The sequence below is a fragment of the Suricata suricatta genome, chromosome 13, assembly GCF_006229205.1.
Source record: "Suricata suricatta isolate VVHF042 chromosome 13, meerkat_22Aug2017_6uvM2_HiC, whole genome shotgun sequence".
Classification (NCBI taxonomy): Eukaryota; Metazoa; Chordata; class Mammalia; order Carnivora; family Herpestidae; genus Suricata; species Suricata suricatta.
The window spans coordinates 30,766,838-30,783,039 of NC_043712.1; the positions used below are offsets into that span (position 1 = coordinate 30,766,838).

A 16,202-nucleotide genomic window follows, 5' to 3' on the forward strand; every position below is an offset into this window, starting at 1 on the left:
GGAAGGTAGGCAGGAAGGAAGGAAGAAAAAGGAAGGGAGGAAGGAAGAGGAAGAAAGAAAGAAAGAAGAAGGCAGGCAGGCAGGCTACGCCACGCTGGCCTATCCAGATGGAAGCTAGCAGCCGGAGGCAGCTTCCAGCCTAAATGTGGCTGGTAGGGCCCTGATTTAGGGCAGGACGAGATTCATGGGCCATCTTTCTCCTTTACCAGCTGTGGGATTTCTGGAGTGTTAACCTCCACATGCTATTTTCCTTATCTGTGAAATGAGACTAAAGATGGTCGCCCTGTGTCTACCTCCCTGGATGACCGGATCAACTTAATGAATTAACATGTAAGAGCTTTGTAAGCTGTAAAGTACTATTTAAACATAATTGATCATTACTGTTTTCAGGTAAAGGGGTTAAGATAAAGCTGCCCTGTGCCAGGATCTGGTTAGAAGTGAAGAAATCAGCGTTTGGCATGAATTCCTTGCAGTCTAAGAGCTACAGGGCTCAGCCTAATGATATTTTCAGAGATGCTCATTGATGATAGCACACAACTCCCTTTCCTGTGAGAGCCGCTTTAATCATCTCTCCCCAGCCTCTCGTAGGTCCTGCGTTCATGGCTATGGAAACCCAAATACTCCACTGGACTGGGGAAGAGCCTGCTTATTGCTGGCGGTGTCCGACAGTTTTCCTCTTCTCAAAGCTGGGCAAATACAAGCCTCTGTGGAAGCCACACAGAGGTCTCATGTTCAAGTATACGCAGTGGTGAACCCCTTTGCTATTAGGTTTCTTTTAAAAATCAGAATAAAGAACTGCCATAAATCTGTCAGATGGTAATTTGCTCATGAGAAGCATCGAGGGAGCTAGGAGGCAAATGCACAGAGACGGAGGCACCAGTGTGTGTTGTGAGGGTAAATGGTATGTAAACACAGTTCTGGCCCGAGTAGGGAAAACAAATTCAAGTGGAATTCTTACAGAGATTCACGAGCTGAAGGAGACCTAAGAGAGTATCTGGCCCAAGCTTCCCACTTGGCTGAGGGGGAAACTAAGGCGGAAAATGAAAAATGACACATGTACGGTTTCAGACCCACTGCGGGGGCAGCTCTTGAACATTTAGGAGTTTATGATTCAATGCTTATCAAATCTCAGGTATTTTAAGAATCTGGAGATGTGGAGACACACAATATAATCCCTGTTCCCAAGGAATTGACAGTCTAGTCGGGGAATCAGGCCCATTCTCTCCTGCAGACAGTTCTGTGTGCGATGGCTTCTAGATGTGCTGAGGGCTGACACCGAGGTGTCTACATGGAGCTGCGGGGGGTGTGGGAGGCAGTGACTACACTGGAAGAAAAAAACACCTAGGAAGGGTGTCAAATGAGAAAGAGGGAAGGAACTAGAGGTTATTTTGGGCAGAGGGAAGAGCATGAGCGAGGACATGCAACCCAGCTTTCAGAGAATCTTTGACCCAGAAGCGATCTCAAAGCCTGGCTCTTCATACAGCTGAAAGAAATTCCTTGTATATCACCCCAGAGAGATGATAATTCAATTTCTGCTGAAACAGTTGCGGTGAGAGGAAGCTGATTACCTCACAAGACAGAAAAGGTTCCGCTCTAACCTTTTCAGTTGGTGTTGCACTGTAGTTAAGGGGTCTCCTGCACAATTCTGTCTCTTCATTGTCACTGAATAACAGCCTGAGCAATATCTGGTCTCTGACTTCCTCTCAAGGGAAGAAGAAAATGTCACGTGTCTTAGGACCTCTGACTTACAGAATGTTAGAGCTGCGGAGGGGGGCAGAGAAAGCTCAGACATCATTTAGTCTAATGGTTTTAAAAAAATCTCTTTGTGACTCATGGACTTTCTTTGGCATTGTGATAAAAATATGAAGGTCTTCTCCCCCAAAATGTACATATCCGCATGATATACAAACCATAGCACACAGTTTCAGGGCATTTGTGGAGCCCCAGAGCCCATCCTGGAGTAAGAAATCTTTTCATTTCTTGGGAAATGGGAAACTGAGGCTCAGAGAAGCTAAAGGGCATGGAGTGGAATCACAGGAGTGACTCCTCATGGGCCAGATGACGGTGTGAGCAGAAGAGATGGGCTTATGGGTCAACCCTGGAGAAGCTCATTGCCAAATTGATGAAGCTCAAGGAAGTGGCAGTAAGGAAGTCTCTTATAAAGTGAAAAGGAGACTTGGGGTAGGAGTGGGGGTGCCAGGAGCATTTTCTTTAATCTGAAAGTTGGTTTAGGGAAAAGGCTGCGGACGTTTCTCCTTTGCTTTAAGGGGTAACTCAAGACCAAAAGGTAGGACAGAACTTCTGTCGGACAGAAATGTCCTCTACTGGAATGTGCTGCTTGAACTCTTTGTCACTTCACTTTTTTGGGGATGCAAGATAACCTCCTTAGAAGGGAGTTCAGCATCACAAGAGTTTGAACAAACTGGACTCGATTATGTTAACTCTAGGAGACATACACAATCTCATAGCATAGCCAGAAGGCAGCTCAGGTTTCCCAGAGAGTATGGTAAAGGGAAATGTAAGGAAGTGAGGGAAGTTCAGGATGGTGGAGCCCTCAAGTGTGAGGATGTGGGAGGGAGGCGGTCATGGAAAGAAATGGGACTTGGAGATGAAAGGGGAAGCAGAATGGTGAAGGGTCTTATGTGGCACCATGGATGGTATTCAAAAACAATGGCCGGTGTGGTGTGGTGGGACACGAGAATGGAGGCAAGAGGACATTTCAGGACGATTTCACAGAATCGATGGTGGCAGCACTAGCAAGGAAATATGGAGGTGAGAAGAGAGGTTGTGCTGATGCGGTGTAGGTTTCACAGTGAGTCTGAAGCGACAGTGACAACAAGACACACAAATGGAAAGTGTTGGCAAGTCACAAAAGGACAGCAAAGTGGAAATGCCCACTAGGCAACTGATGATGTGGAATTAAGAGTTCCAGGAGGTCAGGATGTGAGACAGATTGATGGGCTAGCTACAGAGATGAAGTCACCGAGGTTTCACAAGTAGATACCTTTCCAATGGAAAAAAAGTATTGTGTGAGGAGAAGTCTAAGGAGCAAGTCTGCAGAGCTGACTTCAGTGTAGAGATGGTATAATTAAAAAGCTGTGAGAAGGAAGAGACAGAGAGATAGAAGCGAGCTGGGATTAGAGAGTGAAATAAAAACCTGGCAAAAAGGAAGCTTCCGGGGAGAACAGTGATCAACATAAATACAGTCTTGTCTAGTGTGCATTCAACTGTGTGCTGTGGCAGGTAAATTACAGCAATGTTCCTTTTGGCAACAACATAGGTGGTGCCATGTGATTATAAAGTGCTTTTAAGTGGATTATAGGTATTTCTTAAATAGTATTTTCGAACATGCCTTAGAAAGCATGACTAAAACTTTGCTCTCTCCCAATTTCTCTATCAGTAAATGAGAAGTCATTTTAAGTCTAACAAGTTCTTTTCACATCGTTGCTTTAAGGATGGTGATTTGTGCCATCCTGACGTGATCCGCTGGGAAAGGTAGACCGAGGCGGCGCCATGTGTCTGGTCGCCTTGGCCAGCGGGGCAGCGGCAGCAAGGACTGAAATCAACATTCTGAGTTTTGTTCCGTAAAGCCAAAACCAAAGCCAAAGTTAAACACTGACTCAGATCTTAAGGAATAACATTTGAGAAGTAAATTAAAAGAAATGATATCAGTTTCTTCTCTCTTTAAATATTTCTTTTGGAGTTCTATGCCCATAAGCACGGTAGGAGGTGACGGTTAGATGAAGAAATTTGTTTACTTCCAATAATGACACCTAACAGAGGAAAGACTGTGACTGAGAAAAAGGAAAGGAGGTTACAGTTTCCAGCTTGGGCCATTTCCGATATTATCTCAGTAAGCACAGCTCTCATGTAACAGGTTTTCAAAAATTCTTACAGGGGCACCTGTGTGCCTTAGTTGGTTGAGCATCTGACTCTTGATTTCAGCTCAGGTCATGATCCCAGGGGCATGCGATTGAGCTCTGTCAGGCTCCGTGCTCAGCATGGAGACGCTCCCAAGATTCAGCCTAAGATTCTCTCTTTCCCTCCGCCCCTCTTCTACTTGCTCTCCCTCTCTCTCTCTCAAAAAGAATAATACAAAAGTTTTAAAAATGAGCTTCAGAAACTACTATCCAAGAACAAAGAGGACCCATTGTCCACGACTGTGAAACCAACCAGGATAACAACCAATGGGGGTTGGGCTAGATGGTCCCTCAATCCCACTCCCCTTTCAAACCCTCACGATTCGGAGTCACAAAGGGCCTGGTTAGGAAAAAAATATTCTAAGACTCTATGCTTGTCCGGATGTGAAAGCCTTCCTTGTATAGGAGATCTTCTGACAAATGGATTCTTGGTTCTCGGCTCTACACTAACTCAGCAGCGCCTGCCCAAACTCTTGGCCCTGTGAATATGGCCGCTAGGCAGCGCTGCAGGCAAAGGAGAGAAGGAAGAGGCTCCGATCATTAACAGAGAAGACTGGGCAGGGGAGGGGTTTCCACAGAACTGGAGAGTGCTTGCAAGTAAGCTGGTCTAATTTGTCACGTTTCACAGACGAAAAAACGGAGGCTCAGAGAGAGGGATGCTGGGTTCCCCCACAACCCTTCTATTCTGCTGGAAAAAGAGTTTGGGGACTCCAGGCCCCCCTCTCTACACTAATGAAGTGGAATGTATTTGGACTACTATACTTTTGTTTGGTGGAGGGTGGGGGTGGGGAGTCGCTGCCTTTGTACAATCCCACCACACATTCAGGTAGGTATGACTTCAAATTCTGAAAACAGATTCTCACACATTAAAACTTGAGTTTATGGAAACATCAGATGGAAGGAAATACAGCCTCCCATCCCTTGCAGAGACTATGTAACTTACAACTCAGGATAATTAGCATGTGCATTACCTACTTAACAGTTGTCACACTCATGCAAGGAAATTTCCTAATAAGGATAGAAGAAGAGGCACGTAGAGAGGCCTTAGGTTAAACTGGATTCTTTGGCAAAAGGGAAGAGAGTAATAAAGAGGACCGTGCAAGATAATATGTCCTAGGATGCCACCCACTGCGGTAGCTTCAGTCACAGAAAATGATGTCTTCCTGTCACTCCTCTCTACCGAAGGCCACCATTACGGTTAGCCTCCCAGTTCACAGTGGCATTTAACTCCTCACTAAAATGGTTTATCCTCCCTTTTATTATTATTTCAAATTATTATTTATTACACTCATGCTTCCCCCTTGTGGGCAAGATATGGAAGGATTCAAGATCTAAAAACATTCACGGTCCAGCCAGGAGGTTAAGATTCTGCCTGTTATCTTTCGCATCAGAGGTTTTGGGACCCATACCTCCTGATGCCTTAGTCCCCTGCTAGTTACAGCACCCCAGCAAAGGGCAAGAAAAGGCGGACCAAGGCATAATCTAAAATCAATCACTTCTGGTAAAATAGTCACACTGTATAAGTAATTGGCACAAGTGACTATTTTACACATTCTATACAAATAGTGTGAGGTCCTTGAAGCAAAGTCACTATTTTCCCCAAAGGCTCCAGCCCAGAGTTTTGTGTGTACAGTAAGAATCCAGTCAATATTTCTTGAACACATCACATGATTTAGTACAGATTTGATGAGGAAGGGGTGGGGAGGGCAAGCTATTCACACAAGTTGGTTGTTTTAATCAAATCAAAACTAGACGCTTCTCATGAAGTAGGCCAGATACTGGTGTCGGTTTCCTGTGGAAAGGTAGGAAAGGAAGGAGGAGGAGCAGCTATCTCTGTGCAGCTTCCTGTAGGTAGCTCCTGCCCCCCACTCCTCGCCATGGTGGCTGCAGCAGCGGCTCATCCCTGGGTTGGAACATGGGGTGCTAACCTAGAGGACCAGCCACCAAGTAGAGAGTGGGCCTTGGTCCTTCCCGGTAGCTGCAGTGCCCTGCAGGCCTGGTGGGCAGAAGGGGGGAGGTGACACGCCGACAGGGATCAAAATCATTTCTTTCTGATCCTCTTTGGATTCCTCCTCCTGGCCGCTCCCCCCACGCGCCCCCTTCCACCCGGAAGCCGGGTTGTGAGGACACCATGTCCACAGCTGGCACTTACTTGGCGGCAGCATCTTTTCTCAACTGCTCGTGCTTCATGAGGAGATTTTTCCGATCTCGAAAAGCTTTTCTGACCTTGTACCCTTTGTAGACCGCCTGGATTTTGAAGGCAGCGATGTCTTGTATGGCTGCGATGGACAGGGCGCCGTGCTCCAACATGAACTGGATCACTTCATGGCGCTCCCCGAGCAAGGCATAGTCAAGGGGTGTGTACCTGAAGGAGGAAGGGGTTTTTTAAGTGTTGGCATGTAATCTGAGGTACAGGTCAGCTGGCAATATTCTGCAGCAGAGGAAACCTCAGTCTGAGATGGGGAGTCTTCCTCAGGCCCTTTTTTATCTGAGGGGACAAAACAAGGCGGGGGGCTGGGGTCAGGTGCTTTGTGTCACTGATCCGTGATGATTCCTGGGTCTTGCTTGCTGATTCACAAACTGGCGGCCATAGGAACACATGATCACTTTTCTTCTTTCCCATGTGCCAAATAATACCCTGCTCCTATCTGAAAAAGTACTGCAGATAACTTCCTGTGCGATTCATAAGTTTAAGCCCGGGACTACTGATAATTAATGCTTGTGAAATAAAAACGACATCTCCAAATGGAGAGATTAAGTACATGATGAGGATGGCTCTTTAAATCAGAAAGCATGGCTTACTGAAAGCTGCATAGCCATCTGGAAAAAAAAAAGAGAAAGATTCTTATATCACATTTTACACAAAAATAAGTTCTGAATGAAGCAAAGACCTGAATATAGAAAAAGAAGCCAGGGATGACTTTTTCAGAGTATGAGCGGGGGAGGGGCAGAGGGAAAAGAAGACACGGAGTCTGAAGCAGGCTCCAGGCTCTGAGCTGTCAGCACAGAGCCCAACATGGGGCTCGAACCCATGAACCGTGAGATCATGACCTGAGCCAAAGCTGAACACGTAACTGACTGAGCCACCCAGGCATCCCTTTATGCCTTTTATTAAAATTTTGTAAAGTTTATTTATTTATTTTGAGAGAGAGAGAGAGAGAGAGAGAGAGAGAACAGGGAGGGGCAGAAAGAGAGAGAGAATCCCAAGCCGGCTCCACACAGCTAGCACAGAGCCGGACACAGGGCTCCAACCCATGCACCATGGGATCATGATCTAACAGAAATCAAGAGTTGGAGGCTTAACCAACTGAGCCACCCAGGCGCCCCTTTTATGCCTTTTAAATTATGTACACTGTGCATACCTTTTTGATAAATATATTACTTAGAAAAGATGGGCTTTTTGGTCATATAATTATATATTTAAATCTCAACTGGCTACTCTCTAGATATATAATTTTAGGCAAATTCCTTTCTTAAAATATATCCTTTCTATTCTGGAAATATAAAAGAATAGGATAAATACACAGAAGAGAATAACGGTCATCTATATTCTTCACCCTTACAATTAACCAGAGTTATTATCCTGGCAGGTATGTTTTTTGAAGGATTCCTTTGTAATAATGATGCATATTTTAAGTATTAAAATGCAAAAATCTCCCACAAACATTGAAGAAAAATAAAACCCCAATTCTACCTTCCAACAATGGTAATGCTGACTGTCACTTCTTTTTTTTTTTTTAATAGTTTATTATCAAGTTGGTTTCCATATAACACCCAGTGCTCTTCCCCACAAGTGCCCTCCTCCGTGGGTCAGTTCTTAACCAATTTACCTCTCCTCACTACAGACTTGGCATGAAGAGAAAATGAAATAATAAACAGAAAGAGGATAACGCTGTGCCTGGCATAAAGGAAGCAATTAATAAACGTCAGCCGCTGTGGGTACTGTCGTAGGACACGCTCGGCACCAGGGTTTGAGATCCCGTGGCCACGGGTCATCAGTATTATTCCCACAGGACCCGAGCCAGTCGTTGTGGCCACCCAAGGACTATTACTGATCCGATTCCTCTCTGGGAGACTGTTACTAATCCAACACAATCAGAGGCATTAGGAAAAAATGATCAGCTGACTTATGAGGTAGAAAAACTGATGCATGATTAGACCCAGGAAATCATCCAGTGATTATAGAGATTGTCTTTCTTCAAAACTCACCTAACAGTCATAGTCAGACGTCAATGGAGGAGACTTTTCAGTGTAAGCAGAGGGTGGTTTGGTCACTTCTATAAGGAAACTGAATTCAGAAGGAAGTCCTATATGTTAAAATTAAGAAACTCTCATTTTAGGACATCTTGATTTGTCTTTGCTGTTCAGAGACCAGAAGGCCATAAGGTAGAGGTGCCCACATAAACTTTAAAAACATTATTTATAAGTAGGTGGCATCTTGTAAATTCAGAAGAACTTTAAAATTTTTTCACTATATATTCTATTTAAAATTTTTATAATTTTTTAAAAATTTTAATTCCAGTGTACTTCACAAACCATGCTAAGTCAGTTTCAAGTGTACAATACAGTGATAGAGTGATCGAGGTAAGTCACTCACTCTGTATTCTAAAATGTCTCTCATGACTGTACTCTCCCCAGTGGAAAAGACTGTCTGAGTCACTGAACTCCATGACAGTAGAGTTACACTGAATCTTAGAGGTCGTTTGGCTGAACAGCTTCATTTTATAAATGAGTAAATAGATCCAGAGAGATTAAGCAACTTGCTGAAGGTTCTGTGACCAGTTCCCTGCAGCACCCAGACCCGAACGAAGATAGTCCAACTCCCTGTTCGTAACCCTCCTGCAGCACACCTATCGGTCCTGGGATATAATTCTCTTATGGAATGAGGCTGCTTCTCAAATCAATGTGCGAATAACGTATGCATTCAGTAGGCCTGATCATCTTTTCTAGAAATACTAATACGAGTGTCCTTCATGCAGAATACAGGCAGGATTACTACACTCCGGTGTGTGAATGTCCGGCCCAACCTCTGCTGTGGCTAGATCTCTCAGGCCGCTTGTGGATGGGAAATTGTACGTTAAATACCGTTATCATGAAAAAAACCCCTGTAGTTTTATTATGAGAAACTTCAAGCATAAATAAAAGAAGAGAGAATAGCATAATAACCATTTACCTGCTCATTACCCAAATTTAACAATTAGCAAGATTTCTGCCACATTTGTTCCCTCCAACTCCATCCTTAATATTTTTGCTGAAATGTTTTAAATCCAATCCTAGAATTCCTACTATTTAATCTTTCTGCACGGCAGTATTGATCCATAAATAATATGGATATAAGCACAGTGTCATTATGGTATTTAGCAAAATTAACAGGCATTCCTTAGCAAAATCTAGTACCCACTCCAAATACAAATTTCTCCAATTTTCTCAAAAATGCCTTCTTTATAACTGGCTTATTCAAATTACGATTCTTGGTCAATTTTTGATTTAGGGAAACACAGTCCAATATTTCAAAATATTTTAAGACTGAAGTCTATGCCTAGTGTTTGGGCACTGACCAAATTGCAAATTATTACTATTGAATCTTTCTCCACCCCAAATTCAATTTAGAAACACTCAAGTGCTGTGAATATTCCCATCGATGCCGGAGGGTGGCTGTCAGACAGTTATTGACTGAAAGCCAGCAGTGGTTGGCAAAAATTATGTCTATACAGTGCACATCAAGTGCTCGATGTCAGTGCATGAGAAGTAAAAATTAGCACCACACTGATGGTAACCAGTGAAGAAACAATGTAGATAAAGCCAAGAGACAAGATACAATTGGACTTGCCTGTGCAGCAGTGGTCTGATGGGGTGAGTGGAAGGCCTACACTGGAATGTCAATAAACATTAAAGGCAGTGCTGGGTTCTGACATTTGCACATCAAGGTGCATTGCTGATGGAACATTAAAGGAGACTGGGATATTGCCGCTGTCTCTTTTCATCTAAAGATTGGCAAGTACGGTTAGGAGGCTTTTTCCTCTGGTCCTTTGGTCTGTAATTAACATATATTTACTCTAGGAGGCAGTAAGCACCTTAATTCATATTCTTACTTAGGCCTAAAATTTAAGGCTTACCCTAAAAATGGGAACGGAATTACAACAACAAATGTTTTTGTTTCCTAAGAAAACAGCAGTCAGGCAGTAAATACTGTTATAGAATAAATCCCTTATAAATCACCACGAATTCCTTAGGGTTCTTAACCTTTCCCTTTTGCCAAGAGCGAAATCTTCTGCTCTCTCACATATCTGCTTTCATGTCAAAACCTCAGCCTTGAGGATTCTGCTTGGCTTTCCAGCTTCCTTAAATGTCCAAACCCCTACATCTTCGAGTCTTCTTGGCTTTGTAGTTGTCATTTGACTATAATAGAGACAGTGATGTCTTAATATAACCCCTTCCACAGTAAGATATACAGGTCTGATTTACCTAATACTGTATGTACTCAAAGAATTCCAGAGTTTCTGTTTTTCTTTTTTAAGTTTATTTATGTTGAGAGAGACCGAGACAGCACAAGTAGGGGAGGGGCAGAGAGAGAGAGAGAGAGAGAGAGAGAGAGAATTCCAAGGAGGTTCTATGCTGCCGGTGCAGAGTCCGATGCGGGGCTTGAACCCACGAAGCTGTGAGACCATGACCTGAGGCAAAACCAAGAGTTGGATACTTTACTGACTGAGCCACCCAGGTGCCCTAAAGAATTCCAGAAGTTTCTAATGCAGATATGAGGCAGGGGAAGCTACTGGGAGCCTGAAAGCATCAACTCAACAATGTAACTGTTATTTGCTGAGCACCTACTTCCTGAAAAGCACTGTGGGCAAAACAGAGATGACAATAATCTTAAGGAGTTCTGTTACTAAGGAAAAAGGATGACATAAAATTATCAGATACAGTGAAGTGTGCTAAGCGCTATACAAATCCACAGTGTGGGGAGAGCATAGTTTGGAACACATGCCTTGGGGATCAGAACAATCTTCTTAGACGGGCCTGCATCTGAACGGAGGGATGACGTGACTAACGGTTATACTAGAAATATGATTTAGGGAGGCTGCTTGGGAAGCAGATGAACTGAATGAGGGACATTTCAAAGGGTGCAGAACAGCAAGGAGGCACTGCGATAGTCCCGGGAACGAGTTAAAGAGGGCAAGACTTAGACAACAGTGGAACCAAGGAGAGGTGCTGAGTCTGAAAGACAGATTTGGAACTCACCCGCATCTAGGTGATGACTGAAGCCTCAGCGGTAGGTCAGGGAGCCAAAGGGGATGGGCTGAGAGAAAAGATCCAGTCCTTGAAGAATGTTTACATTTACAAAATTTAAAAAATGGAAAAGAAGCCAAAACAAATGGAGAAGAAGCAGACACAACTGCAAGAGAATCACGAAACTATACTGTCATAGAAGCTTGGAGAAGATAGTTCCAGTAGAGATAAAGAAGAGGGGTCAGCAGAACCCAGGCGATGCAGAAAGGCCCGTGAGAGCAGACAGGGGGACCAATGTGTGATTTCTCAATGGGGAGTATGTCCGAGACCAGTCAGCGTAAAAGGGAGGATGGGAGGCAGATGGCAAAGGCAGGAACTGTGAGTACGGGGAAACAGAGCAGTGCAGACACTCCAAAAGCAGGAGGATTTTTTCATTTAGTAGAAAGGATGTGAGTTGAACAATAATACACGTTTTTTTATCAACAGCTTACCTTTCTTCGTTGTTTTCCATCTGATTAGGAAAAGCAGCAAAGTCTAATAGCAATTTAATGGCATCAAGGTAGCCGTTGTTACAGGACCAGTGCAAAGCTGTTCTTCCCTATAAGCATGAAAAAAAATTCAGGTATATCTGGAGGAGGTATTTTTGGACACATACTTATTTATGCTAACTAAAAAGTACAAGCAATTCTCCCAAATAGCTTAATTAAGAAATGGGAAAATATTAATACAGTGGAGAAAATGGATGGTATCTTAACCAAAGTGAACAAAATTAATACTATGTTAAAAGGCACCATAGGTTTCTAGAGGTGATACCCTAGATCACTTGTATAATATTCTAACCAAACACGTAAAACTTAAGTCTAATTATGAGGAATCAGAAGACAAACTCAAATTGAGTGAGATCCTACAAAGTAAATGGCCTGTATTCTTAAAAAAATTTAATACCATGAAAGATAAAGAAAGCATGAAACATTGCCAGAGATACAAGAGGGATATTTCATAGTTTTAAAGAAGTCAAAGAGGGAGATATCATAATCCTAAATCTGTATGCCACAGCTTTTAAATATATAGAACAAAAAATAACAAAATTAAAAGGGGAGATGGTTAAATCCATAATCACAGTGAGAGATTTTTAACCATTCTTTACAATAGTTCATAGAACAAATAAATAAAAGAGCAGTAAAGATATAGAAGACCTGAATAATACTGTAAAAAACTTTGACCTAAGTGATATATATAGAACACTGCATCCAATTATGATACAATTAGCATTCTTTTCAAGTGTACATAGAACATTTACCAAAATCAATCATAGGCTGGGCTGCAAAGAAAGCCGTAAAGGGTTTGATGGATTAAAATAATTTTGAAATAAAATAAAAATAAAAAAAATAAAATCATTGTGTTATTCTTATTGCTTTCTGACCACAGTAAAACTGAAGTTACAAATCAGTGCGGTAGACAGAATAAATGCATGCTTTTGCAAAGATGTCTACATCCTAATCTCTGGAATCTGTAACTATGTTATGATATTGGAAAGGCAGAATTAAGGTTGTAGATGGAATTAAGGTTGCTAATCAGCTGAACTTGAGATGGGGAGATTATCCTGGAAGATCTGAGTAGGCCCAATGCAATCATACGGGTCCTTGCAAGTGAAGGAGGGAGATTGGGGTGTGTGTCAGAGCGGTGCAGTGTGGGGAGGCTCAGTTCGTCATTGCTAGCTTTGAGGTTGGAAGAGGAGGCCACATGCCAAGGAAGGAGGGCAGCACTAGAAGCTGGAAAAATTAGGAAACAGAGTCTCCCCTAGAGCTCCCAAAAGAAATGCAGTCTTGCCAACACCTTGATTTTTAGCCCCATTTGACCCATTTTGGACTTCTGACATCCAGGACAGTAAGATAATATATTGTTCTAAGCCATTAAGTTTGCAGTAGTTTTTTTCAGCAGCCAGGAGGAAACAATATAATCAATAACCAAAAGATAATGAGAAAATGCCAAACTGCCTAGATATTAAACAATATACTCCTAAATAATCTGTGGGCCAAATAATAATCAAAATAGAAATTAGAAAATGTTTGAGCTGAATTATAGTGATGGTACAACTTTTTTTTTTTTAAGAGAGAGAGAGAGAGAATATCCCAAGCAGGCTCCAATGCCCCCCACGCAGGGCTCAGTCTCACTACCTTGGGATCATGACATACGCCAAAATCAAGAGTTGGACGCTCAATGGACGGAGCCACCCAGGCACCCCAGTGAGGGTACAACTTATTCAAACTTTCAGGATAAAGCTAAAGCAGTGCTCAGAATAAGAAGCATACTTAAATACATATATTAGAAGTGAATACTGAAAAAAAATCAATGATTTAAACTTTCATCACAAGCATCTTTAAAAAAATAGTAAATCAAACCTGAGGAAAGTAGATGGCAGGAAATAATGAAGATAAGAGTAAACAACAATGAAATAGTAAATTACTTAAAATATAGAAAATTAACAAAGATAGAAGTAAGTCCTTTGAAAAGATGAATAAGATGGAAAATTTTTTTCAAAAGAAAAAGACAACACATATTACCAATATATGAAATGAATAAGAGGAAATTACTATAGGTCCTATAGTCATAAAAAGGTAAGAGAGTATGTGACCAACTTTACACAAATCATTTGATATTTTTTAAAATGGATAAATTTCTCAAAAAATGCAACTTACCATAACTAAAAAGAAGATAATTAGAAATATGAAGAGTCTAATATTTATTAAGGATGCTGAATCAGTTATTAACATCTTTTACACAAAGAATACCCTTACACCAGACGGCTTCACTAGGAAATTCTTGTGAACATTTAAAAAGTAATACTAATATTACACAAATTCTTTAGGAGAAAAGGAGGAACTACTTCCTAACTCTTTTTAATTCTCCATATTAACAGCAAAGAGGTGAAAACTCATGTGATCATGTTGAAAGATGCAGAAATAGTATCTAACAAAAATTAAACAGGTTGGTACCCTACCTGGGTGGCTCAGTTGGTTAAGTGTCTGACTTTGGCTCAGGTCATGACCTCACAGTTTGTGGGTTCAAGCCCAGCAACGAGTTCTGTGCTGACAGCTCAGAACCTGGAGCCTGTGTCTACCTCTCTCTCTGTCCCTCCTCTACTCATGCTCTGTCTCCATCTCTGTCTCTCTCCCAAAAATAAACATTAAAAAAAATGAAAGAGCTAATTATCAATACCCCCCCCAATTCTTAGCAACTAGAAATATAAGGGAACCTATAGCAAACATCATATTCAATGGTGAAATATTTAAAGCTTTCCCCTTGAAGCCAGAATGAATTAAGGGTGCTAACTATTAACAATTCTATTCAACACTGTACTGGAGGTCTTTGATCAATAAGGCACGCTATTCACAGATGATATTGCTGTTTATGCAGAGAATCCAAAACAGTACATAAAAACAAACAGAACTGGGACATAGCTTGGTATACTATGTGGTAAGAGACTAGCAACTTGTAAAAAAAAAAAGGAAAAGATACTACAGAGTACAAAAGATGCATTTCTAGTAACTTAGGTACAAGAATCATTTTTAACATACTTTTCACTATGTCACCTTCACATACAGGAATAATCCTGATAAATATTTACTGAATGAATTAATAGAAAATATATTTTCTGGCTTGGAAAAACACAATATACTAGTATTTTTGAAGACTTAATACAATTAAACTAGCAAAAATAGTCAATATTGCCAAAACTGAGAGAAGTCAACACAATCCTTTACGGCTGGGGAAGTGGAGATGAACCACAGGGGTTAGAAAGCAGTTCGACAGGATATATCAGAGCTGAATCATATTCATACACCAACAATAAATAATCTCACTTAGGGGAAATTATTCTAAGGATACAGTAAAAAAAAGTTAAATGCACTTTGATGATTAATGAAACATGATCTATAATATCATGAGAAAGCACCCAGCAACACGAAGTTACTTATTTAATTCTAAAATTGGGATTACAAGCATAGTTTGGACAAGAACACTGGCCCTGTTGTCACCTTAGGGTAATTCTTTAAGTTCTATGAGCTTCAATGTTCTCCCCTGTAAATGGGAGTAATAATAGCAACTCTTTTAGGAAGTTGCTGTGAGAACTGAATGAATTATGAAACATGAAGCTCTTAGAACTTTGGAATATTCAGCATCTATGATTAAGCAGAAGATTATATAACAAAAGAGAAAATACTGATGATAATTTTAAGTGAACAAAACAAAATGTGGTTTGGGAAGTATCATACACGCACATGCCAAATATATTTATTTTATGAAGTTATAAAGTTATTCCTGTTCTGTATTACGACTTTGTTAAGTTATACATGGAGATAGAGACAAGAACTAGAAGGAAAACAGGAAAATAAGACTCATTTTTAATTAACAGATAAATTTAGAAATGATCTCTTTATTTGGTAAAATGTTGTTTTACTTTATTTTCGTTAATGAAGAATAAACAAACACCTTGGAGCCGACAGTATAGAAAAGGTTTAGAATTTCTACCTCTTTGTCTTGAATGTTAGGGTCTGCGTGATTCTCCATGAGCGCAGCCATGCAGTTGATGTAGCCGCCGTAGGCGGCGCACTGCAGAGGGGTTCTTCCCGCGTAATCTTGCACGTTTGGATTGATCTTATTTTCTATCAATATCTGGCAAACATCAGCGTTTCCTCCCAGTGCTGCCCAGTGTAGCAGAGAGTGTCCGTCCTGATCCACCAGATCTACCCTTGCTCCACCTGAAAAAGCAAAACTATCAGGAAAATGTCTGATATAGAGAGCACTGATCAGAAAGAATAGATGTCTAAAATATATATCAACAGTCGGTTGAATACTTTACTCTTAGCAAAATGCTTCTATATATATTATCTTCTTCAGATGTTTGCAATAAGCCTGTAAGTTAGTCAGGGTAGGAGTCATTTTCCTTTTACAGGAAATGGAAACCGAGAGGCGGGCAGGTGAAGTGGCTTTTGCAAAATCACAGAACTACCAACAGGAGGAGCTAGGAGTGGCCCTCAGGTTTCCTGATGCTGT

At 41.4% G+C, this 16,202-nt stretch overlaps 1 protein-coding gene across 6 annotated transcripts in view; it reads right to left on the reverse strand.

Moving 5' to 3' along the window:
* The window catches only part of INVS (inversin), a 152,021-nt gene that overhangs the window by 37,902 nt on the left and 97,917 nt on the right, over window positions 1-16,202 (reverse strand). For all 6 annotated transcript variants that reach the window (XM_029920842.1, XM_029920844.1, XM_029920840.1 and 3 more), the window contains 3 exons: window positions 15,678-15,907; window positions 11,639-11,745; window positions 6,073-6,285 (listed from right to left, as the gene is read on the reverse strand). In XM_029920842.1, coding sequence (XP_029776702.1) covers window positions 6,073-6,285; window positions 11,639-11,745; window positions 15,678-15,907 — 550 coding nt within the window. The remainder of the gene's footprint in view (window positions 1-6,072; window positions 6,286-11,638; window positions 11,746-15,677; window positions 15,908-16,202) is intronic.